General features: G+C 37.6%; 1 protein-coding gene across 6 annotated transcripts in view; it reads left to right on the plus strand.

Annotated features, from left to right (window-relative positions):
- The window catches only part of ATG4C (autophagy related 4C cysteine peptidase), a 31,036-nt gene extending 22,748 nt beyond the window's left edge, over positions 1 to 8,288 (plus strand). For all 6 annotated transcript variants that reach the window (XM_087889782.1, XM_087889784.1, XM_034415241.3 and 3 more), the window contains exons 8-11: positions 1,288 to 1,366; positions 2,071 to 2,147; positions 4,840 to 4,959; positions 8,003 to 8,288. In XM_087889782.1, coding sequence (XP_087745908.1) covers positions 1,288 to 1,366; positions 2,071 to 2,147; positions 4,840 to 4,959; positions 8,003 to 8,173 — 447 coding nt within the window. In that variant the 3' untranslated portion in view covers positions 8,174 to 8,288. The remainder of the gene's footprint in view (positions 1 to 1,287; positions 1,367 to 2,070; positions 2,148 to 4,839; positions 4,960 to 8,002) is intronic.
- The last annotated feature ends 16,952 nt before the right edge of the window (positions 8,289 to 25,240 follow it).

Below are 25,240 nucleotides of genomic sequence, written 5' to 3' on the forward strand. Positions count from 1 at the left end.
AGTAGCGGTGACCATATGATGTCACCAAACCGGTTCTGGCTCCCCCACCCCCCCACCCCCCGCGTTATTCTTACCTTTTATTTGGCCCCACCCCCAATCTATTGCTGCCTCCTGAGTCCCAGCTGATGGCTAGAGGGAAAAAAACTGTTTAAACTCTTGCCGCGGGGCTTCAAAGGGCCGCCCTACAGCTGATGAGTGTTAAAAGAAAACAAATGAGTAGACCGGTGCCTGTAAAAATAAATAGGTAAACCAGTGCCTGCAAAAATATATGAGTAGACCAGTGCTTGCAAAAACACATGAGTAGACCAGTGCCTGCAAAAATACATGAGTAGATCAGTGCCTGCAAAAATAAATGGGTAGTTCGGTACAGCCCAGTACCTCTGCTAAATCCTAAATAATTGTCACATGACCATCAAGCCACGCCCACAAAATAAGCCACGCCCACAATAAGCCACGCCCACAGAACCGGTAGTAAAAAAAATTAGAACCCATCTGATATTTTCCATATGTTGATATTTTGTTTGATAATTATAAGCATCAGGAAAATCTAATATTCTAATAAAGGGTCACGTTAGTTGGAAGAAATCAATTGCCAGCTGGAATATTTGGATTTTTAGTCTTTTTTAAAAAAAATAAAATGTGGACATATTCTGTTAAAGAAAAGTAAGACAGCATGGATCTAAAGAATCTTTTGGTTCTTTAGGAACCGGAAGTCTGGAATGAAAAGAATGATAAGGCAGACAGATGTTGCAACAATGCCATCGTCTTTTTTATTAGTATTCCGGAGGGTAACAAGTCAAGGAAATGAAGATGGTGAAGAGGAGAATGGGAGGACAGGGTGGAGACAGATTTAACAGATGCTAGATCTTTCTCATCTATAGCCTGCAAAGATAAAATGGACTGTAATGTCCTCCTTTTTTGATTAATAGCTGGTACCGGGGCCAGAACTCCACTGAATCTTGGGCTAACAAATCTCTATTTTATGGTCTTACCTTAGGATGTTTTCTATGATTTCCTGTTGCATTTGAAAAACTGCAATCCAGAGCTTGTGCATGTAGGAGTTACTGCTCCCATTTGTAAAATATTCTATTTATACATAAGCATTTGCATATTGAATGCTTTATTATTCTTTATCAGCTAAAAATAAAAGAGTTCATGTTTGCGCACTGAGGGATTTGCAAACAGCTTGCATTGTTCTAAAATCAAAGGCCACAGGTCTAAACTTGTTACATCGCAACCTCCTGCCATAAAAATCTAAATTTCAGTTTATCTACTCTTATAAAACAGGGAATTTTGAGTCTCGACTACTGCATTGGCATTATCGGAGGCAAACCTAAGCAGTCATATTACTTTGCTGGATTTCAAGGTTAGTGTTTTAACGTAATATATCCCTTTTTTAAAAAAACATGGCATGTCTCTCCCCCTCTATCTCAATTCTAAGAGCTTTGGAGTTATCATAAGACCCAAAGAAAGAAAAAAAATGATTAAAACAGCAGAGATTTCTTTATTAATTTATCAGACCCACAAAGTCCAGTCATTTGTCACTTGCTCCATGTTATAATTAGATTCTGTAAAAATGTATATTTAATTTTCCTTGTTGCACAAACAAGGCATAATTTATCTCTTCCATCAAACTCCCTGAGTCTTTCCCTGCCTACTACCTGGCAGATCCTAGTTATGTATTTATTCTTTAGTAGTTTAAATGGTGCAAGCTGATGATCGAATGACAAGCAAATATGTTCTTCCTGTCACAATGAGGAAATACGATGCATTTTTCATATGCAAACTCAAGGTATATAATTGTGTGTTTGTAAAAGTAATTTTATTTCCAAAAATTAAATGACAGTCTTATCGCTTTATCAAAATTCTGCTTCTACAAGCATCTTTGATTATGCAGAAGTTAATCCGTCCTGCAAAAAACTCAGTCAATGAATATACTCTGGCAGATAGTGACTTGCTGAGGGGACTCTTACCCCCACCCCCCCTCCTGTTCTGCATAGAAATTGGATTGTAAGCAGTGTAATAATATGGTGTTTTTTGAATTACTTGTCTTTTGTTTTGCCCTTGTAGATGACAGCTTGATTTACATGGATCCTCATTATTGCCAGTCTTTTGTAGATGTCAGCGTAAAGGATTTCCCCCTTGAGGTAGGATGGATAAAGAACAGCACTGTTTGCTTCGTGGATGAACCAAACACTAATTATTAAATCATCCCTTCCTCCTCTTCCTTTTAGATCTAGAGTAAACAACAACAAAAAAAAACAACCCTGTCAAATGTTGATCTTTTATATATAATATCAAATACACTGCCCTGGTTTTTGGGAGGTTGCCTGGATCACATTTTTAACTTGAGAGAATTCCATATCTTAAAAGGACTCCGTTGTGTTAGCAGCACAATCTCTGTCCTGTAACTTTTCTCCCTCAGGCTAGTTTGTCCTGTGCTGCAGTTAGAAGAGTTTCAAATATTGGATATCCAATTTCACTGCTGTAGGAAGGAGAGTCTTCCAGAGGTATTTGACACAATTATGTTCATAAATGTTTAACCCAAAGTCAAATGCTTCAGGTGCTGACACCACTCTAATAGAAAAGCTATTTTTTTATCTCAAATGCGGAGATGCTCAGTAGGATCCTGGAAAGTACAAGGCAAGAAAACAAGCAGTTCTACCTGCTGAAGTCTCCAATTAAACCTATAGATATGCATTGATTAGTTAATTGCTAGATTTTATATGTTGCTTCCATTCGTTGCCCTAGGCTAGTCTAAATTGTTGAGGTTATCTATTATACATTAAATGTTCAGGCCTCTGTTATGTGGAGATCTTTGACCTATGGGAGCAGACCATGAACAGGTGAAACTTAGTGTATACATAGTGTGTTCTTCAAAAAATGTGTGTGTGTATTTGTACAAGTAAGATTGTACAGAAAATATGTGGCTTCTTATTCCAATTCACAATGTTTGCATAGAGAACTATTGACTCTGGTCGGCTTTTAATAAGGCTACTTTTTCAGACCCAGCGTGGAACTTCATTTAGATCTTATTGTGTTGCTGATGTATCTCCTTGATACTATGCCTCTGAGAATCGCCCCCGATTATGTTGCCAGCTGTTCTATGTTGCCACTGCCAGCAGTGAATTTGAAGTTCTAGAGCAGTAATGGTGAACCTTTTCGGCACCGAGTGCCGAAAAGGGAAAGTGTGCACGCTCATCACAGCCACAACCAGGAAGAGGAGCTGCCCAGAGGGCATGTATGCGCAGGATAAATTACTCCTGGGTTCCAGCGTGTGCATGCATGCTGGCCAGCAAGTCTTCAAATTACTGCCGTGCATGAGCACAAACCGATCAGCTGGCCTGCACGCATGCTCACGCCAGAAAATGGAAGACCAGCTCTTCTGGTTTCCGGCACTCCTGCATGCACAAAAGCCAGCTGATCATCACATGCGCATGCATGCCAGAAACCTGGAAAAGGAACGGGTGACGCCGCGTGTGCCAGGCAACATGGCTCTGTGTGCCACTTCGGGCACGTGTGCCATAGGTTCACCATCACGGTTCTAGGGCAATCCTACTTCCCTCTTTGAAAATTAGAAATGGACACGCATCTCAGTTGATCAACTTAAGTTTGCCCTTCAGTTATTTGTAGCTTTTCATGCTTACATATTTCTACTAGAAAACTTCATTGAATTAAATTCCACAATTACGTATTAACTTGAATGTAATAATCATATATATCAAATTTGCTTACTGTTGAGTTTTTCAGTTATTTTTGTAATCATCTCAGCTTCTTCTATGCCTCAGTTATTAATCTATCTGAACTTTTGAGATATGAAAACAAAACGATAATTTAATTTGTTTTTCAGTACAAAAAGTTTCTCGGAAAAAGACATGTTATGACATGGTGAAGCAAATTCTAAAGCAGCTAAAATATTCAAATATCTTTCTAGTTTTCTATGTTTTTTAGTTTTCTGTATTGCAGACTTGCTATGTGCAACTGAAGATTGTACAGAAAGTATAGTTTATTAATATAATTTTTCAGTTTACCCATTATGTTAAGTGATTGATCCAAAAAGCTTATCAATTACTATCAATTATTATTACTACATATTAATAAAGTAACATTGCACATTGAGAAACTAATTTGATGTCTGTATATACAGCATCTCTTATTATATTAATTTGTTTCTTGAATTTCTATTTTCCAATTTAAGGTAATTAATAGCTTCTCAAAAAAATAATAATCTCAAAATGTCCATTAGGAAGTTTGCCACTCCATTAGAAAATGTTTGCTGGCTGCTGTGCTTTTAGTATTCTAATTCAATACTACCTTTACTGATTGGCTGAATCTCTCTGGGATTTCAGATAGAAGTCTTCTAGTCCTCCTCTACCACCACTAGCCATCAGCTTTTTGCGTGTTGGTTTCATTCAGAAGGCAGAAAGATCTCCAAAATCCATTCCCTCCTTCTATAGAGAGGAGAATATGGGGGTGGGGCTTAAATATCTTGTACTAGAAACATTATCATTCATAGTGAGCATTAAAAAAGTTTGCACATTCAAATGGGGATTGAATAATAGAAGAAAAATGGGAAAAAATGAAGCAAGATACACTCTCTGAATAATTCTGCCAACGTATCTGCTCCCCGATCTCAATGTTATGCCATATTGTAGGTGGCCGAAATATTATTTGAGAAGTGAACAGAGAGTTATGGTAGCGTAATTTTTTGTGTCCTGTTGAAAGCCTAACCTTCATCTGTTGCATATAAATATTTCCTAACTATCCAGGGACATTTGCATCATTGGTCTTTTCTCGGATGCTTATTAATCATTCAAAAATATTATATGTCTCTTGCAGTCTTTCCACTGTCCATCTCCAAAGAAGATGTCGTTTAAAAAAATGGATCCGAGTTGCACCATAGGATTGTATTGTCGTGACGTGCAGGGTTTTGAAAGGGCTGCTGAAGAAATAACTAAGGTAAATTTTTAGATGAAGAAACCAATGTAATTCTCATTTGCTTGGTTCTATTTTATGCTATCATTTTAATTATTTAGTAGTTATTTAGTAGAACGTAAATTACTGTCATAGTACAGCCAAACCACTACCCCAAATAACCCCATCTCAATGGCTTGTTGTAATCCTATTTAATTGATGCAATTAAAACCTGCAAAAGATTTAAAAACGTCTCAAGGAAAGGGTTCAGTAACAAGCAGAGTCATTGTAGCAAAATGTAATATATTTGCAGAGCATTATCTCTTTCTTATTGAGATTTAGCTGCATTTTAAAGTGCACTTTGAAGTGACTATATTATGACAGAAAATGAATGTAGAAGATATGGACATAACGGTTCTATCCAAGTTAAATTATTTCTGATACCGTAGGACAGTCTTTCCTAACATGGTAACCCTCTAAATGTCCTAGGGCTGCAAATCTCTGAATTTTGAGTGTTCTGGTTCTAACAAATCTAGCAGTTTCCAAATAGAGTAAAACTGGTTTAATCCAATCCTTCTCCCCACAGTCAAGTAGAGGTTTATTCCACCAGGTGGCAGCATTTAAACAAAAATATAGCTACAGAAAATCCCTTTTCCAGTCATTAGCCTGAAGAAGTATATTGTGACAATCAATTTCTAGGGAAGGATTTTAAATGGAAATATTAAATCAAATAAATTGTAGATTATTTCTTCATTAGCTGAAGTATGTTCATTACATTTACACTTTAAATATTATTATGGTGTTTTAGCACCACGTTAAATAAAGGTATTTCCCAGAGCATTTGTTTTAGTGCATTTGAAAAAAATTAAAATAGTTATACTTATTAAGACCTGGAAAGAAGCTGTTACTATATTCTTGCAATAAAATATTTCATTTTCACTTTATCCATGCTTGCTCCTATCTACTAATCTCTTCATTTTCCTCAAGCTGTCATATAGGATTTATTTTGTCCAATTAGAGAATTTTATATGTCACTTTAAATGGACTTTTATATTGTACTTTTATTTTCTTCTTTCAGCTTACATGGTATCACTTCTATAAAATTCAGAGCTATTTATGTTTACCTTATTTATTAGATTTAAGGATTAAGAAGCCAAACTGCGTAGGTCAAAATAATATACCATGAGTACTTTTTAGTATCGCAGGCCGATTCAGACTTGCTTTTTAAAATTATTTGATAATTCAGATCAATCTTTTGTCAAACCTCGGGGAAAAAAGTAAAATGTATGCTTTACCTTGCGTTATTTTTAACTATGTAAAATAACTTCTTGGGGTGTAGGAAGGTAGAGAAAAGGCACTTCTTAGGGCTGGAAAGTTCACGAGTGAGATGACATTTGAATTAGGGACTTTAAACCTTATAGCTTGCACTGGCAGTCAAATTCCCAGTAGCTTTTAGATATGAGATTTCTCTCTCTTTCTCTTTCTCTCTCTCTCTGGAAGGGAGCAACATTTAAAATTACTTTTCCTCAAGAAATTTTTTTTTCCTATTATTTCTAGTTTTCTGGTTGGAGGGTAACATTTTACATACAATTCATTCCAAAATCATCTCTGTGTGAGAAAAATAGCTGTATTAGAAACCAGCCGTTGATCAGGAATATTAGAAAGCTCCAATTTTATTAAGGAGTGCCTTAATAAAAGGAAAACTATTCTACAAGTGGGGAAAAAAACAGATCCCGATTTATTTTAAAAACCACAGTTAGGACTGCATTCTTCTTCTGGGGGGGGGCACATTCTTTGCTTCATTTTTGAAAGCCAACTTCTAGCCTGGATATTTTTAATCAAGAGAAAATTAGAACTATATGCCAAATGTTTGGAGAATGTCAAAAAGAGACCATTAAGGTGGTTTCTGTTGGGTAAATGATTTCAGATCGACAGTGGTTTATACAGCTGTCACATATCTTAAGAGTCATCAGTATAGGGAGAACAAAATATTAGTACAATTATTTCCATAAAAATAGCTACTGTAATATTGCAGTGTTGTAAGTTGCTACACATTTTCTTTAAACTTAATTTATAGGATGGAGTAATTAACTGCAGAAAGTAGAAGCCTCGTCTTGTGACTCAGACAGCATGTAATGCTGTATTGCTAGACTAAGCTCAATTTACATTGTCTGGCTAAGTGATCTGTAATGTGGCAGCTATCCTGATCAAAGAGCAAAGTAGTAGTGAGATTCTTACTTGGTAGTGGCTGTCACATTATAAGACACCTGTCAATTAATAGGAGGGGTTAGCCCGCCAGCTAATTTCACAGGCTACCAAGCAGGCATCAGAATGCCATGAACTTTTGCTATTGATGGGAGCTGAATTGATCCAGTAGCCAAACAATAAAAAGTCTCTACCTAATTATCATGTCCCTTGAGAGATGCTTTGTCATGAACTGCCACCTTAAAAATGCCCCTTTCTGATTCTCAATCCTACTTCTTTTCTGGATTATCTGGAGGATACAATTCAAGAAGAATAGAATAAAGTTTAAAACTACAGAGCACGATAAAATTCATAGAATCTGATTTTACTTCAGACAATTTTCCAGAAGCTTGTTGGTTCCTTCTAAAACACTTTATCCCATTTGAATAGTTTGCTTTTTTTCCTCAATATGTCAGATTAATATTGCTATGAATATTTTTCCAATATAGATTTGACCAGTCCCTTATGCACTTTATCTGTAGTCCAATACAGTTTTATAAGATGATATTGAAACCATTTATGCAATTTAAATGATTAAAATTCTAAAAGCCCCCAAAGCCAATGCAGAATAATAAATATAAGTCAGAATATTATTAGTTCAATTTTGCCTTACCCAAGAAGTGATTAAATGTTACCTTTAATGGGAAATATTTGTTGACTGTGTTGTCATTATAAATATGGTTTACAGTGTGCACTTTGCTGAGGAGGAACAGGAGAAGAAACAAAAAAAAATTGAAAGGGAGACGATTTAAACAATTGTGCATTTTGCTTCAAACGGATATGCTTATACTCCTGACATTGATCTTCTAATTCATTTTCTTTTTTCCAATACATTTCACTGCAGATTCTAAAATCCTCATCTAAAGAGAAATATCCCTTGTTTACTTTTGTAAACGGACATTCCAGAGACTATGATTTTGTGGCGAGTCCAGTCCGGGAAGAGAAGACAATGTTCTCTGAAGATGAACACAAAAAGTTGGCTTGTTTTAATAATGAAGACTTTGTCTTGCTATGAGGACATTTTTATTTATTCATTTAAATGTTTTTATGCTCACAGATGCTACAAAATGGCTTAACTAAAAGCTACAAGCAACATAAAAATCACAATTAATAAAAACTTGTGGCAATAAGCAATAGACAACCAAGGACTATCATCACTAATCGGTTGTTGAAAACTTGTTTTCTGACTTCCAGCAAAGGGGATCCTAGAGTTTAAGACTAGGCACCACTGCCCAGTAATTTTTGCTTTGCGTAATCATGCACAACACTTCAATTGGAAAGTGACAGAATGGACACTCAGTTGTGACTCAAGTCTAACCTACAAGATTAGAATCATCAATCTTTCCAGCAGTGAATTCCAAGTGCAGGAGATATTGAGGCCAAACTGTCTGAAGTCTGTTAGTTTAGGTAAAAAAGAAAAGAAAGAAAATTGGACAGGAGGAATTCCTCATTTGAACAACATAAAGCAATATCACATGGAACGTTTAATTAAATATTCACTTTAATTGATAAAAATATAAGGTTTACCAAACAAAGCATCTATTGGCATATAATTAGTAAAAACAGACTTGTACTTAAAATGTCAAAAAGCTTAGGAGTCAGTAGTGCTTTTCCTGATGTTTAAAGACATAAACTAAAGGGAACCCAGAACCTGTACTGTGAAAGGCTAATTAAACTTGTGAAAGATGATAAAAGACAATCTGTGCTGAAGGCCTACAATGCTCAGTGTTGGAAGATGTGCTCAGGAACATCTTAATTTGCTCATCGTAATAGTCAAGTTTGGCCCATTCTAAGTGCACTTTATAAATTGTAGAGCATATTCCATACATTAGGCTTCTTTAGGGAAGCCTTTTATCAGAGCCATCATACAGCCGGGGGAAAAAAGGGATATACCTTATGTGTAAAGCAACAGGTAAGTCTCTTGGCCCAGGGGCATTAGAAAGTCAAGAAGAGTGTCAAGATATTCTGTGACACCTATTAGGCCAAATGGCTTGAGGCTAGATGTCAGTTCTGAACTGCCCGACCTACTGTAATAATAATAATAATAATAATAATAATAATAATAATAATAATAATAATAATAATAATAATAATAATAATTTTATTTCTATACCACCCTTCTCCCGAAGGACTCAGGGCGGTGTACAGCCTGTTTAAAAACACAAACAAAACAACAATATAAAATTTAAAATAATTAAATAAAAGTGGCTCAGATTTAAAACCCCAATAAATTTAAATATCCCAATTTAAAAGCTATTGTGTTGTTAGTCCGGCCTGGCGGAATAATAGGGTCTTCAGTGCGCAGCGAAACGCCCGGAGGTCAGAGATCTTACGAATTTCCGGGGGCAGTTCGTTCCACAGGGATGGGGCTCCCACAGAGAAGGCCCTCCCCCTGGGCGCCGCCAGTCGACATAACTTGGTTGACGGCACCCTGAGGAGACCCTCCCTGTGGGAACGGACTGGTCGGTGGGAGGCTATTGGTGGCAGAAGACGGTCTCGGAGGTACCTGGGTCCTATGTCATGGAGTGCTTTAAAGGTGGTAACTAACACCTTGAATCGCACCCGGAAGACCACTGGGAGCCAGTGCAGCTCGCGCAGGAGGGGTGTCACATGGGCACAACGAGTTGCGCCCATAACCACCCGCGCGGCCGCATTCTGGACCAGTTGGAGCCTCCGAGTGCTCTTCAAGGGGAGCCCCCTGTAGTATCTCTCTAATCCTATAATCTGCATTTATTAGTAAATACACTGATATAACCATTATATAGTGTTGCTTTGCAGATCAGCATTGAGCTGCATGAATTTCCTTAAAGCAGTGTACCTACTGCAGGTGACATTTTGGGGGCCTCCTGTCCTAACAATACATTTCTGGGGAAAAAAACTGCTAGGATGATCATTTTAAGCTAACAGGTAGCATTTAGATGTATCAAAGTGACCACTGTGATACTGTATGCACCTGGCTTCAACAGATTTAGGGAAATGGTAGCATTTGAAGAGAAATGATGTCTCCTTCAGTATCCTTCAAATCTATTGAATATTTATGTTCTCACAGAATCAAGAGGTGGTCTTTTAAAACATTTTAAAATATATAGCAACTTATTTTATTAATAGATGAATATAATGGCAGGTAATAAAAGAATACTAAGCTTATTGAGATATGGTTAAATATTGATGTGTTAGGCTAGTTTTATCATATTTCTAGCTTTTCAACAATTTCTATTTGGAATTCAAATCAATTCTTGACTGTAAAAGGATTCACTGCAATGTGATTATCTTTCTACTAAGGTACACTGCATATTTTAAAAATATTTTTGATAACACTTCATAAGAGACCCACGGATTGAAGTATTCTAAGGACCATGATGTGCTTCAATTGATCCTCACTTAACTAATGTAAGGCAAAGGAATTGGCTAGTTTGCAAGAGCATACAGTTTGTTGGAAACAAATACTTAAAATGTTGTATTGTTAAAAACCTAGGCTTAATGTGCATAAAGAATCAGGGAATCAAAATATTAGTGTTATTTTGTGTCAGTCCCTATAATGTTTAATGGTGTAATCATGAAATTCCAGACTGAGTATTGTGGTCCAATGTATTTTTACTTTTTACCAATGATGCTTATGTAATTGGAAGCTGAAGAGTGAGTAAAGGTTATTATTTAACAATATGATCTTATAATGACTACTCATTATAGTTGTAATTGAAATCTAACAAGAAATTTTATTATAATATTGGCTCCCTCCTCTCATTTTGTTATTGTTAAATTACAGCCTATAATATTGGATACAAACAATACTCTTAATATCAAAAGTCTTAAATATAAATCTAAAATTGTGGACTGAGACACCAGCAGCCGACATACAGATATATTACAGTATGATTTTGTGAAATTGTATAGATCTTTGCATCTCTGGAAGAACGAATCCCTTATATATATACACAAGATTTCATTTCACTTAAACCTGGTTTAAAAGGAGCCTTGGTAGTACAGTGGTTTAATGCACCCTGTAATTAACACAGCTGCCTGCAATTTCTGCAGGTTCGAATCTTACCAGGCTCAAGGTTGACTCAGCCTTCCATCCTTTCTAAGGTAGGTTAAATGAGGACCCAGTTTGTGGGGGCAATAAGCTGACTTATAAATATACAAAAGTATGAAGGCTATTGCTTAACGCATTGTAAGCCGCCCTGAGTCTCTGGAAAAGGGCGGCATATAAATCAAATAAAAATAAAATAAAATAAATAAAATGCAGATTTTTTCCCCCTGAATGGATGATTTCATTCCATTTTCTAAAGAAATAAGCAGTATAAAATGTTCTTGTAGCCAACATTAACATTCTGACAGAGCTGACTAACTGAATAGCTAGCTAGCTGTATTATTTTTTATATGAATGGCAAAAAAAAGTTCATAGAGGTTTAGTACAAGAACATGTCTTGAAATTAGGCCTAATGCTGATGAATGGAAATCTTACAGAGAAGGTGAGATAAAAGAGCTGGATTAAGTATACTTGGAAGTCATGCAAGACAATCCTGTGTTTTTTTTCAACCAGAAGAGTTCCATAGTTTTGTAGCATGATTTACATCATAAAATATATTTAGGGTTGCAGGTTTAAATATGCTTGGCTGTTCCTGCTTTTAAGATGAAAATGGCCTATGCATTGCTCTGTGGATCTATTCATTTTTTACCTATGCATTTTTCATATGGATGTCCAAGGATAGCTAGTTGGTATATACAATTAAAAAAATAAACCAAGAATGGGTTAACAAAAAAGATTGTGTGTATGTATATATATATATACATACAGACAATATATAATATCAAGGGTTCAAGGGTAAAAGTGTAAACTGATTGAAATGACACCAGAATCTTTCATTAACCATGGATTTTTCAGCTACATTTATGTTGTTAAGTATCTGCTTCACCAGTGAGAATTTTTGAGAAACACTTGTGCATATAGAAGTGCAACGAAAACCTTAAATTGCCTGTTATATTAAGTATGGTCTCTACATTTAGTCACAGAATTTTTACAATATAATACAAAACTATTTATGCATTTCTAAACTGCTAAGGCCTCCTTAACTGTCCATTTACTGTCACAGTTCCAAACCAAGCCAGCAAAGGAAGAGGCCACACTGTGAGTAGAACGGATCTCTTTACTGGAGTTTCAGCTTGGCACGTGGTAAACAATAGAGTAAAAGGGTTTCTAGCCAGCATTACTGGCTTCTGCTAGCCAGCTGGCTATATGGACTCAGCATGCTCCACCTTCCTCTCTTCCTGGTTGCTCCCTGGCTGGCTCCAGCAAGTACTTTTTTGGCCCGGCTCCAGCAAGTACTCAGGCCTGGTTGCTCTCTGGCTGGCTCCAGCAAGTACTCTTCAGGCCTGGATGGCTTCTGAACCAACCGCAGCTGGCTTGCCTTCCTGGCTCCTCTCCCAGCATGAGTCCCATCACCCGGCACCCATCTGTGTCCCCATGCATCCCCCTCCCCCTACGTATGTGTGGCAACTCTGAAGCGGCGCATAGTGGCCACTTTGAACAGTGCGTTGTCTCAGACATTGACAGGTGGCCCCCTCTACCAAGGGGAACATATCTGGAAGAGAGCAAGCACATGCACAGATTAGTGGACTCTGCGGCCCACCCTGGGTGTCCTGCTTGGGCTTCAAGGGATTTTCCTTACGAAACTTGATCAGTCTTTCCACCTGTACATCTTGGCTCTTCACCCATGAGGCCTCAGCCATGGGGTACCCTTTCCAATGGACTAAGTACTGCAGGGCCCCCCTATGCACCCAAGAATCTAATACTTTGCCTATTTCATAGTGGGTGTCCCCATCCACCATTATGGTGTGTGTGTGGGTGTGGTGTGTATCTTTCATTTTTTAAACAAAAAGTATTTTTTTGCCAGTGATCAGTTTTCTTTGCTAAAATAAAAGTAACTTCTGTTTAGAAGTTATGCAGAAATAAAACTCTTTAGGGCAAATCAGTAATAATTTCCACTTTGTTCCTGGGATAAAGATCTTATGTATGCTACTAAAGATGATTCAAAACCATCCAGTACAGCTCGAGATACAACAGATCTTTTCAGGAGAGCCTTTGTTCTGTCAACAAGTAGCTCATTTTCAGATGCTCTAATTGTAAGAAAAATCCATAATTTAACAGCAAGCTTCTGGACAAAAATAATTTCAAAAAGCTTTATTGAATCTGGTTACTATTGTATACCAAAAGCAATTCCCAGTGTCTTACACTATACAATGGAAAACTTCAACATGTAAATGCAGCATAAAACAAACAAATGCAAAAGTTAAATGATGACTACTTTGTTAAACAGACTTAAGGTGTGACTTGGTAGAAATGAGATGTAGCCCTGATCTCTCTTGATAAGCCAAGCACGTTTATTCAGCTGAACAAAGACGGGTCCCTCTGTTAAGTTGGAAGAAACTTGAACAGAGTGTAAATCAGATATGTAACTAAGTAAAAGTAAGAAATATATATATATATAAGAGAAAGCTAGCACACAACAGATAAGGTATAGAAGTTATAAAATACTCATGTATGCCATCTGTAGTTTGGGTCATATGGTTAACCCACATGCTTGTGGTTTCTTATGGAACGTTCCATAGTTTTGAAGGCCTGCTGAGGCCTGAACTTTAGTTCTGCAATCTCTACATATGTATCTTTTAACCAATCATCATCAGGATTCCTGATCAATATAATTGAACCAACTTCATTCCACAAATGTCCTCCAGGACAACCATCTTTGGAAGCTTCCTTAATCTAGCCTCAAATTGGAGGCTAGTCTACAAATGAAGGGTTCTGTTTTTTAGGTCTGTAACCTTCATTTTATGGACTTGGGAGACAAGATGACATGTACACTGAGTGGATCAGAAGTTTATGACGAAAAGGAAGTCCTTTAATTATCTAGGTTCTAAAATCACAGGTTTTATAGATTAAAATATCAGTCTGTATTGTTTCTGGAAACCTACTACTAATCAGTGTAGTGTCTTTAAAACAGGGATTATATTGCTGTAGTGATGATTTGTCATTTGCATTGTGGACAAACTATAGTTTCTGAATGGCCTTCAAAGGCAGGGCCCATGCAGACATTTTTAGAGTATTTCAACCAGTGACAAATGTTTAGTCCCTGTTGTAAGGGCCATTTCAAACCTTCACTTTTCAGATTACATAGTTACATCAGCATCCATGGAACTTTTCCAATCAAACTGTGAGGTAAGAGATTAATAAACATCCTTTCCATTTTGCTTATGGAAGGTTTAAAGCTATTGGATTATTGTAACAATTCCATATCAGGACAGAACAAGAATTCCCCTGAACTGAGCTACTTTGGGCACTAAGTGATAAGCACTGAGCTACCATTATCAGTTACTTTGCAAAATAACACTTATCAATTCAGTTTTGAAGCTTGAAAACATTTCATTAGCAAAAGCTAATCTATTAAAACTAATAGTCCCATCTGTACTGGGTCCCAGTTTCATGTTAGATTCATTCCTAAACTGTCCTTATCCCTAGAGGTCTGTGGTGAGGTGGTGACAAGTTAAATTATCAAGTTACCATAAATTAATGTTTTTCAGTAACTACAGGGGCCTTTAATTTGAAACCATGTTAATTACATGGTGATTTCTTGTTACCTCTGTTGCATTATCTCTCTGAAATCTCTGCAATTAATTTGTGTCATTATTGTTACTGCTGCTTTCAAACAGAAACCATCCTAGCATTCGTTATCACAAACCCAGCAGTAGCCTTGTTTTCTTGAAGATACCTTTGTAAACCTGGCTTTAGTTACTTAAGATACATAGACTGAAGATTTAAGATGTGCTTTAAACAACTAGAACTTAATAAGGATGGGAAAAACTATTGCTAGATTATAAACCCAGTCTGCAGGCCTTCCTATTTATCTTTAGAACTGACCAGTTTTGTTGGATTTACTATGTATCCAACCAAAAAATGTGCCAGGCCTTGTAATGATATCCCTTTCATTTTTGCCATGAATTTGAGGCAAAAAGAATTTTACAGTATGTAATCTTACCATCTGCTAATTTTTGGAAACATTCGATTCCCTATCCATGATTTGCATAAAAAAGATCATGCTTTGAATTATCTTCAGATAGATAAAGGCACACCTTTTATATAATTTAAGCCCGAGGAAATATTTTGTAATCTGTTACATCCTGCAAAAACTTGCCAATCAATGTCAGCCTTCCAGTCTTGTGGAATTCATTAATTTCACCATGCAGATTTACTTTCTCCCCTGCTTTTCTCTGCCACTGAGAAGGCATCTGCTCGTATAGCATGCTAAGAATATCAAACCAATATATATGTGTGGTCCTAAAGTAGTTCTTTTAGCTAAAAATAGCTGTTCCTCTAGTTTTTAGTTGTAATACACAAGCATACATCAACAGAATAGCAAAAGATAAATTTTGTAGGGTCACAAAGAGGTTGCCTACAAATGCCATTTATCTATTGATTGTAATGGTATCCATCCATATTCTCAATCTAGAAGTTCTAATAAACTAGATCTGCTGGGCTCAAGTTGTTTTTTTTTTTTTTTAAATTTGATTTATATGCCGCCTTTCTCCGAAGACTCAGGGCGGTTTACAATGTGCTCAGCAATAGCCTTCATCCTTTTGTATATTTATACAAAGTCAGCTTATTGCCCCCACAAACTGGGTCCTCATTTCACCTACCTTAGAAAGGATGGAAGGCTGAGTCAACCTTGAGCCTTGGCGAGATTCGAACCCTGCAGTAATTGCAGGCAGCTGGTCTTAAGCAGCTTAATAACAGGGTGCCTTAAACCCCTGTAGTACCAAGGCTCTTAAGTACCAAGGTTTTTAAGATTTCCTGTAGCTTGAAAGTATGAACTTGCTAAATGCCCTTCCATGGTCCATTCTGAAGATAAACTCTAAATATTACCTTTTGGAATATGTTCTGCTTTGTGTAATGGTGACTTTCTATTGATCTCTAACCTGCAGCGATTAGAGTTGGAGAAAGCTGCAGAAATATCCATTTTGAGTCTGAGTTAACAACAAATCTCAGTTATCTGTGTTGCAAAACATAGCCATGGGTATACTCAGAAAAGTTTTTTCAGAAAATTAAGGGAACAAGTTAGATACTCTATACAAAGAAGCATTCTGATGGTTTAGTGTCATAGGTTCTTTTTAACTGTCATAGGTTCTTTTTAACTACACCCAAGACACAAAGGAGCCAATAGTAACACAAGTCCCTAGACAACACACACATTCATGAGCTATTATTCACTACTCCACTTTTCCCCACTGTTACTAGTAGTCCTGCTACACCAACTATTAGAGAAAATGCTTTCTAGCTTTTTTAGGCTGCTTTTAGACTGCTTCATTTCCCCACACAAACACACACGCTTCATTCCCTGTCTACCACACCCAGCTACCTCTCAGCACAGCTTTTATAGCCAACCTTGTTGTGCTAGCCGGGGAGAGGGCTTAAAGAGGCAGGACAGCAGCACAGGTGCTGGCCATTTTCTGGCAGCCTGCTCTCTTTCTCAGTTAGTACAAGCAAAACCCAACTGCTTCTTTTAAGTGAGTCTGCATGTTGGACTTTTGTTGCTTCACTTGAAAAACTTTGATAGGGGAAATCCAGTCTAGTTAGTTCAGGACCCAATCCCAAAACATTAGCAAGTAAACTGCAGCTTATATCTATGGATAAGAAGCAAGACAAATGGTTTATAAAAGACAGCAAGTTTAATCCCTTTGCAGATTGTAAAGCTGGGCTGTCAAAGTAGCTAAACCTCAGCTCAAAGGACTGCTTTCTCTAGGATCCGTACTCCAAGTGGTAAAGTTGTTTTTGTGCATGCTAATACAAATGCATGGGACAGATTCATACAAACTCTATCTTTGGTTTTTCCATCCTCCCAAGTGGAAAGTGACTTGCCGGGCGGAAAACAAAGAACAGTAGAAATGATTCTATTTCTTTTCCAAGAAAGCAAGATAGTATGAAGCAATAGCAAAGTAATTTTAATTGTAACTCCATAGCCTTTGCCAGTGGTAAGATTTCTTCTGTTCTGTTTTAGGAATTGGGGTACATAGGGCATCAGAAATGGACAACATGACCTCTTGTTCTCAGGATTTTTGTCAGCCCTACAAGAAAGAGACCTTGTGTTGGGATGGTCCACTCTGAAGCCTTTCTCTGTTTTGTGTGTATTTACAAAGATGTATGAATATTTGATTAATGAGTCATGGTCTCTGGAGAAATTTAATAACTGTACTGCTTTACAAAGCAAGCTCCTTCACTGTTAACACAGCTGTTAAGGGTGTCTGTGACACTGAAGCCCTTTCTGAATCTAAATGTATGCTAGGAAGTGAATTCCTTTCAACACAAGAGAAGATTGTGATACACTCCCCAATTTTGAACTTTTGCAAGCTCACTTTGCTGGCTCTAATTTGTAAAGATTTTTCCTGTGGAAACCATCTTGGACATGCAAGCTGTAAAAAGCCTTTTGTGTTTGCATGCATTTGATAGGAAGGCCAGGAAGTCAACATCTTTTCCTTCAACAACTTAGAGGGAAAAAGAAGCTCCTTCCATTCCACTCCTTTTAATAATTATATCATAAATGACTAATCTTTTAGATGAATACATAACATAAAAAGAGATGACACTTGTCAGCTGCAGTATATGAAACAGTCTAAGACCAGGTCTTTAAATGTGTATAGGAGTTCAGAAGAATAATATATTTATAATGTAGCTTGATACCCTTTTCTCCAATTTGGGCAACTTCTGGATGGCAGACTTCTATTCCCCAAATTCTCCAGCTATTAGAACTTTACTGAGAATTCTGAGAATTGACATCCACACATTGAGGATGGCCAAGTTGGAGAAGTCTGTGGACTTGTTGGTCTTCTCTGAGGTTGGTTGCTTGCTTGCAGCCCTTTCTTTGCTTCACTGAGTAACATTTTCAACATTCAAGTTGCAGCAGTCTATCTGTAGCCTTCATCATGTTTCTTAAAATGCAGGGGGGGAAAATAGGCACTACGATCCTGCCTTTACAAAACTGATTTCCCTATGTTCACAAGTCAGTCTAAGATAAAACTATTATCACGGATTCCTGACTGTATGGAGCACTGTAGTAAGAGGCAAGACCCTCTTGAGGCAAGATGAAGCTGGCTTTTAGACTACATCCCATTCTTCTTTCCATCCTTCAGATTTGGTAACATCTGAGGAAAAAAATCCATATGTTTCCTAAACATTGAATCCCATTAAGCTGAATTTGGCTTCATTCTAGGTTAAACAAGTTTAGGACTGTAGCCCTAGATATAATTTCTGAGTTAAGAGTCTAGATCTGGGGTGTCAAACAGGCAGCCTGCTGGCAGATGAGTCACACGCAGCCCATGCCCACCCCAGCTCCGCGAATGGGAAAAAAGTAATGAAATGTCACATGATGATAATGTGATGCGGTGAGTTTGACACCCGTGGTCTAGATACATAGGAAAGGAGGATACCCAAGTATGATTTCTCTGGTCACCATATAAGTGTATACCATTACTATTTCTGAGATGATCCATTGTCATGGATTTGTATGCATCTTCTAGTTTCTAATTCTCTTCAATACCTTAGATTTCTATCAGCTGATTTATATTTATCAATTTATATGTAATTAATGGATGACAAAAAATGCCCTATGCTAAGCACTGTAAGTAATGCTGGTCTGTAAGAAAAAATGATTCCAAAATCGGCTGCTGCATAATTTTTTCAGAGGGCTAATCAAATATACCTTTAAGGGGCAAAGTCTTTTGCTCTTAGAAAAAAATGTTAGAAAAATAAATGTTAGCCATATTATAACAGTAGTAAAGGCTGAAAGTTCTCAGCATTATCAGCTGAGTGGATGCTCCCTGATCCTATCAAAATGAAGGAAGATCAATTTGATCCTCTTCAATAATAGGTTTATGAGCATTGGCTCTAATTCACGGTCTTATTCTTTCTCCATAGTTTTAATATGCGTTGCAATATGTTTATTTGCCTACTTGCTTGAAGTAGGCTTTGTATAATTGTTGCTAATTTTTATAAAATTTAGAAAAAAACATTGATGCATTGAAAGTGTTTTCTAAAATTCTAATTCTCCCTCATTCTAAAGATCAGAGATCTTCCACTATGGTTCCTCTTTTCTCTTATGTTCACTTTACATTGTGTAGTTAAAAATGATTTCTTTTACCACTACTCTTGACTCATTTTCTTGCCCAAACCTTCTCTAAACCTTAACATGCTCATTAATGAAATTGCCATTCTGAAATCCCTGAACTGGAGTTTATTTATGCCTGCCATGTTCTCTGACGGTTATCTTCTTTTCCATATTATCCTGAATGTTTAATTGCTAGGAAAAATTGTACAATATATGCTTATCTGTCTTAGAGCCAGTGTGGTATGGGTGGCTAAGGCACTGGACTAAGAAGGGGGAGACCCAGGTTCAAGTTTTCCCTTAAACACCAAAGCCTAGTCATTCATTTCCCTCTTTTACTCCCAATGTATTTTTACATACACTTGCTAAAAAGTGTTAGAACTTCTCTTTGTTTGGATAGACCAATTCCCCTTTTGAGAGTCTCAAACCTGCTGGCTTTTCTGCTTGCATTCTAATAAATTTATAATTTCTGAGATGATTCTTTCTGCTACTTTATTCTTATGAAGATGAGGGTATTTTCCTGTATCCTTTGCTCTTATTTTAAATATTTCACTCAGATAAAATGTTGGAGTGCAAACTCATGTATTAACCAGCAGAGATGATCACATTTGCCCTTTGGCTTTGTGTAAACAGGTATCTGCTGGTTAATACATGATTATCTGCTAGGGGTTGCACAAACTGTAATAATTTTAAATATGGTTTTTAACTTGTTTTATTTTTTTGTGATTTGTATTATTGATTGTTATTGTAAGCCGCCCTGAGTCCTTCGGGAGAATGGCGGCATATAAATCGCAAAAATAAATAAATAAATAAATATATGTGTATATATGAGAGAGAGAGAAAGTTTGCTTCTTGGTAATATGCAGTGACAATACTCTATGTTTGAAATACAGCTAGTCCTTGACTTACGACCACAATTGAGCCCAAAATTTATGTTGCTAAGTGAGTGAAATGACCTTTGCCCCATTTTATGACCTTTCTTGCCACAGCTGTTAACTGAATCACTGCAGGGTTTTGTTTTTTTTAATTTGATTTATATGCCACCCTTCTCCGGAGACTCAGGGCGGCTTACAATGCGTTAAGCAATAGCCTTCATACTTTTGTATATTTATACAAAGTCAGCTTATTGCCCCCACAAACTGGGTCTCAATTTACCTACCTTAGAAAGGATGGAAGGATTCGATCCTGGGGAGCCTGGGGAGATTCGAACTTACAGTAATTGCAGGCAGCTAAATGTTAATAACAGGCTATTAGTCTGCTGCGCCACCAGTTGTTCAATTAGTAACACGGTTTTACGTGAATCTGGCTTCCCCATCGACTTTATTTGCCAGAAGGTCACAAAAGGTGATCACATGATCCCAGGATACTGCAACCATCATAAACATGAATTCTAATAAGTCTTCAGCTATGAAGAAACCAATATTTATATTTAGGTTCCAGTATGTTTCATTTGCAAACTGGAAGCCATTCACAATCATTGACAGAATAGTAAAGAATTTTTAGGACAAACAAACAAAAATGTCCTGTGGCTGAGATCAAAACTATGGTCCACCAACTTTGTATTTTCAAATTACTGTTTGTTGTTGTTGTTAGTTGCAAAGTCATGTCCGACCCATCGTGACCCCATGGACAACGTTCCTCCAGGCCTTCCTGTCCTCTACCATCCAAATTACCGCTAATATTTTGCTATTAAGCTTCCCACAGGAAATAATTTCCTACCAGTTTGTTCCTTTTCCATTTGTATTTCTCACATCTATGAAAAGATCAATTCTTCCTTAGAATGTTCATTAGAGAGTTTAGGGGTATTGCTTCAGTGAAACTACTCGAAGCAATGGGAAGGCCTGCTTTTTGAAAAGAGAGAAAGAATAAAATCCAGTGCAGCAGCTTTAAGTGCAATTTAGAATTACGGCTGCTCTGCAGAATTTCTTGCAACCTTTTCCTTAGGGCCACACTGCATTACAGCAGCCGTGTAATGAAGCTGCTATAAAATCTCTGGTAATTAAGGGGGATTTGACAGTAATTGTAACAGTGAATCAACTTAATTATTACCAGCTTCAAAGAGAGCTAAACCAATGTTATAATCTAACCTTTTCTATTTTATAAATTGGGAGTTTAAGCAAGTATATGTAACATTTAAGAATTAAATCGGTTGAGATGGAATGCAATTCATGTGCTTTTACACACACAAACACACAGACACACTTGCAAGCATGTATTGCATATATACACAGATGATTTCAATAGCAGTTATGATTCAACCAAGCACTGAAACATAGACAATTTGTTCCTATTTTAAGTGGATTTTTTTTCAACTTTATATCCGTGATGCAAATCCTTTCCTTGGCTACTAACAGAAGAATGCATGTAAAGCTCGAAGCCATAAAATTATGCATCTGGCCTCATTTTAATTTTCTTGTAGTACTATTTTAGATATTCTCAGAAGTAAATTCTCCTGAAATGAGCAGGATTCAGTCCTAGGAAGAGAAATGTAACTTAGAAGCTTGATAAAGAACACTAATTTCTTGATCTGTTCAAAGAAACCATGTTAAATCTCTCTCTCTCTTTCTCCAATATATCATATCATATATCATTATAGGTAGTCCTTCAGAGGTGGGTTTCAGTAGGTTCTGACCAGTTCTGGAGAACCGATAGTGGAAATTTTGAGTAGTTCAGAGAACCAGTAGTAAAGATTCTGACTAGCCCCGCCCCCATCTATTCTCTGCCTCCTGAGTTCCAGCTGATCAGGAGGGAATGGAGATTTTACAGTATCCTTCCCCTGTCATGCCCACCAAGCCACACCCACCAAGCCATGCCATGCCCACCAAGCCACACCCACAGAACCAGTAATAAAATTTTTTGAAACCCACCACTGTAGTCCTTGACTTACAACCAGAGGTGGTATTCATCCAGTTCGGACCGGTTCAGGAGAACCGGTAGTGGTGACCTGTGGGTGGGCCTGCCCACCCGCCCAAGCGCAATCCCGTCCTATATCACTGTGTTTTTGATGCCGCATGCATGCGTGGATGTCGCACGTGAGCGAATTGCTGTGATTTGTGATGCCGCACGCATGTGCGGATAGCGTGCGCACTTACATTTCCAGTGCTGGGCGAACTGGTTGCTATAGTATGTGAAGCCCACCTCTGCTTATGACCACAATCAAGCCCGAAAATTCTTGTTTTATTACCTTTTTTGCCATAGTTGTTAAGTGAATCACTGCAGTTGTTACATTAGTAACACAGTTGTTAAGTGAATCTGACTTGCCCATTGACTTTTCTTGTCAGAAAATCACAAAAGTTGATCACATGACTCCAGGACCCTGCAACGGTCATAAATATGAGTCAAATGCCAAGCATCTGAATTTTGATCACGTGACCATGAGATGCCACAACAGTTGTAAGAGTGAAAAACAGTAATAAGTCACATTTTCCAGTTCCGTTGTAATTTTGAACGGTCACGAAACAAACTATTGTAAGTCGAGGGGTACCTGTATACCCAGCATCCCCAGCCACCAGGTCTTGGCCCACTATCAGGCTGTGGCCTATTCAAAATTGGACCGTGTGAGGGGCTGGCTGGAGCACGCATGTGCACATGTACAGCTCAACTTGCACAAGTGGCGGGCTGGTGGGCACTCACACATGTGTGCCCCGGCCTGCGAGTTACAAAAGTCAAGCTGTGATATGTATGCCAGCTCACAACTCACATGGCCCAGTTCCCTTCTCCTCCCCACCAGCCGGGCCGCCAAGCTGAAAAGGTTGGGGACCTCTGCTGTATATCACTAACTTCATATGGACCCTTGATAGTTTATACAAAAGTCCACATTTTATATATGAAATCTAACACACATATAACTAATAATAAAACAAAGCTCTGTGTAGATTCAGCAACATCAGTTATTCTCTAGAACAATTAGACAACAACTAGAGAGTCCTGTTAATAGCCATCATGGAGGGGTGATTCAAATTTTGGGAGGTAAAGTATTCCACAGGATGAGTCTTAAACTGAAAAAAACAAACCATAAGAGTTGCTTCTTTGTTCTCTTCCTTGAACCTCACCTGGAAAACAGATACTGGATGGGTCCATTCTACATGGAGAAAGTGGTCCTGCAGGTATTAAGCAGCAAAGCCATCTAGGGTTTTACAGGAATGATCAATACTTTGAATTATGAATGAGGTTGAATCAGGGATGAAATCTACTTACCTTCCCTACTGGTTCGGAAGTGAATGCGCCCTGAAGGGTTTTTTTGAGGAGGGGAGGGCAACTTTTTGCATTTACAATAACTTGGTACTCATTTGCTTTGAAACTCAAGTTTGGCACTCAACACATTTTGACAAAGAAAATTGTGTCCCGATACTCACAGTACACAATGAACAACTAGAACCTGTTCGTGTCAGCTGCCTTATGACTCACTAGATTGTTTCTTACAAGAAAAAATTGTTTGGTACTCATCATTTTTGGTACTCATCATGCCTCCCAGACCTAATTAACGATGAGTACCAAACTACCAATGTATCTTAACTGTGGTGACCAGAAAAGCATCCAGAATAGCTTCTATTGCTATTTATTTTGGTTCAGTTTCATTTTATCATCCTCCAATTATTCCCATTCCATTCAATTTTGTGTCACCTGCAGATTTCTAATCTGGTTTCTCTCCAGTTTTTGCGCCTCCTACTTGACACCTCTAATTAGTTGACTAAACATTGACAAGCGCTTCTGAATGCAGTTCAGTGGCCAGTTGTGAGGTCATCAAATAATAACGCCATCACAGTGATCTACCTTACTAATCAGCAAATTATGCAGCACTTGTTAAAGTCAAACTTTATCATATGCAAAGCATTTCCATGAACTAATAAAATGTATTTTGCAGTGAGATACCGGTAAATCTAGCTTGGTGAATTTATTCTTGACAAACCCTTTGTGATCCCTATGCATTGGTTCAAACTGTTTACAAATACTTCATGATCCTTTCTAAAATTTCAAATTAATCATGTAAGAGCCATGGTGGCACAGTGGTTAGAGTGCAGTATTGCAGGCTAATTCTGCTGACTGCTAGAAGTTCGATTCTCACTGGCTCAAGGTTGACTCAGCCTTCCATCCTTCCAAGGTCGGTAAAATGAGGACCCAGATTGTTGGGGCAATATGCTGACTCTGTAAACAGTTTAGAGAGGGCTGTAAAGCACTGTGAAGGAGTATATAGGTCTAAGTGCTATTGCTATTGCTATTCATCCTGATCACTGTTTTTGTTTTTCCTTTTCTTTTTTCTATTATGAAATTGTTCTAAACATTCTTCTGTGTTTATTAAAGACACCTATACAATAACCCAACGTCCATGTCTGACTAAATTCATTTTTTGCATTTTCCTTGATAACAAAAAATATTGCATCATATGGAAAGACTGAAAAGCACTCTGTAGTAACAAAACTATCAATATCCTGTTACAGAATCTAGCTCTGTTCCCCTCTTTAAATAAATCTTTATAGTATATCTCCAGTGCTCTTTCAAAAGAATGCTAAGCCTGTGTTTATAAGGAATCTCCCTGAGGCCTGATAAGCAGTAATCTTTTTTAAGATTAAATTTTAATGATACGCAGATGCTTGTGGTTTTGAAGATAAATCTATCTATAATGGTTAACCTTTTGAATATATCTTTTAAGTATTTTCAGCCTAGTAACCTTTGTTTAAGCAACTATATGTTTAATTCTCCAATCCAGTGGTGGAATTCAAATTTTTTAACTACCGGTTCTGTGGGCGTGGTTTGGTGGGCATGGTGTGGCTTGGTGGGCGTGGCTTGGTGGGCATGGCAGAGAAAGGATATTGCAAAATCTTCATTCCCATCTCACTCCAGGGGAAGGATACTGCAAAATCTCCATTCCCTCCCCAGTCCTGGTGGAAAGATATTGCAAAATCTCCATTCCCACCCCACTCTGGGGCCAACCA

The sequence above is a fragment of the Pantherophis guttatus genome, chromosome 3 (genome assembly GCF_059756535.1).
Source record: "Pantherophis guttatus breed Tessera chromosome 3, ASM5975653v1, whole genome shotgun sequence".
In the NCBI taxonomy this organism is placed as follows: Eukaryota; Metazoa; Chordata; class Lepidosauria; order Squamata; family Colubridae; genus Pantherophis; species Pantherophis guttatus.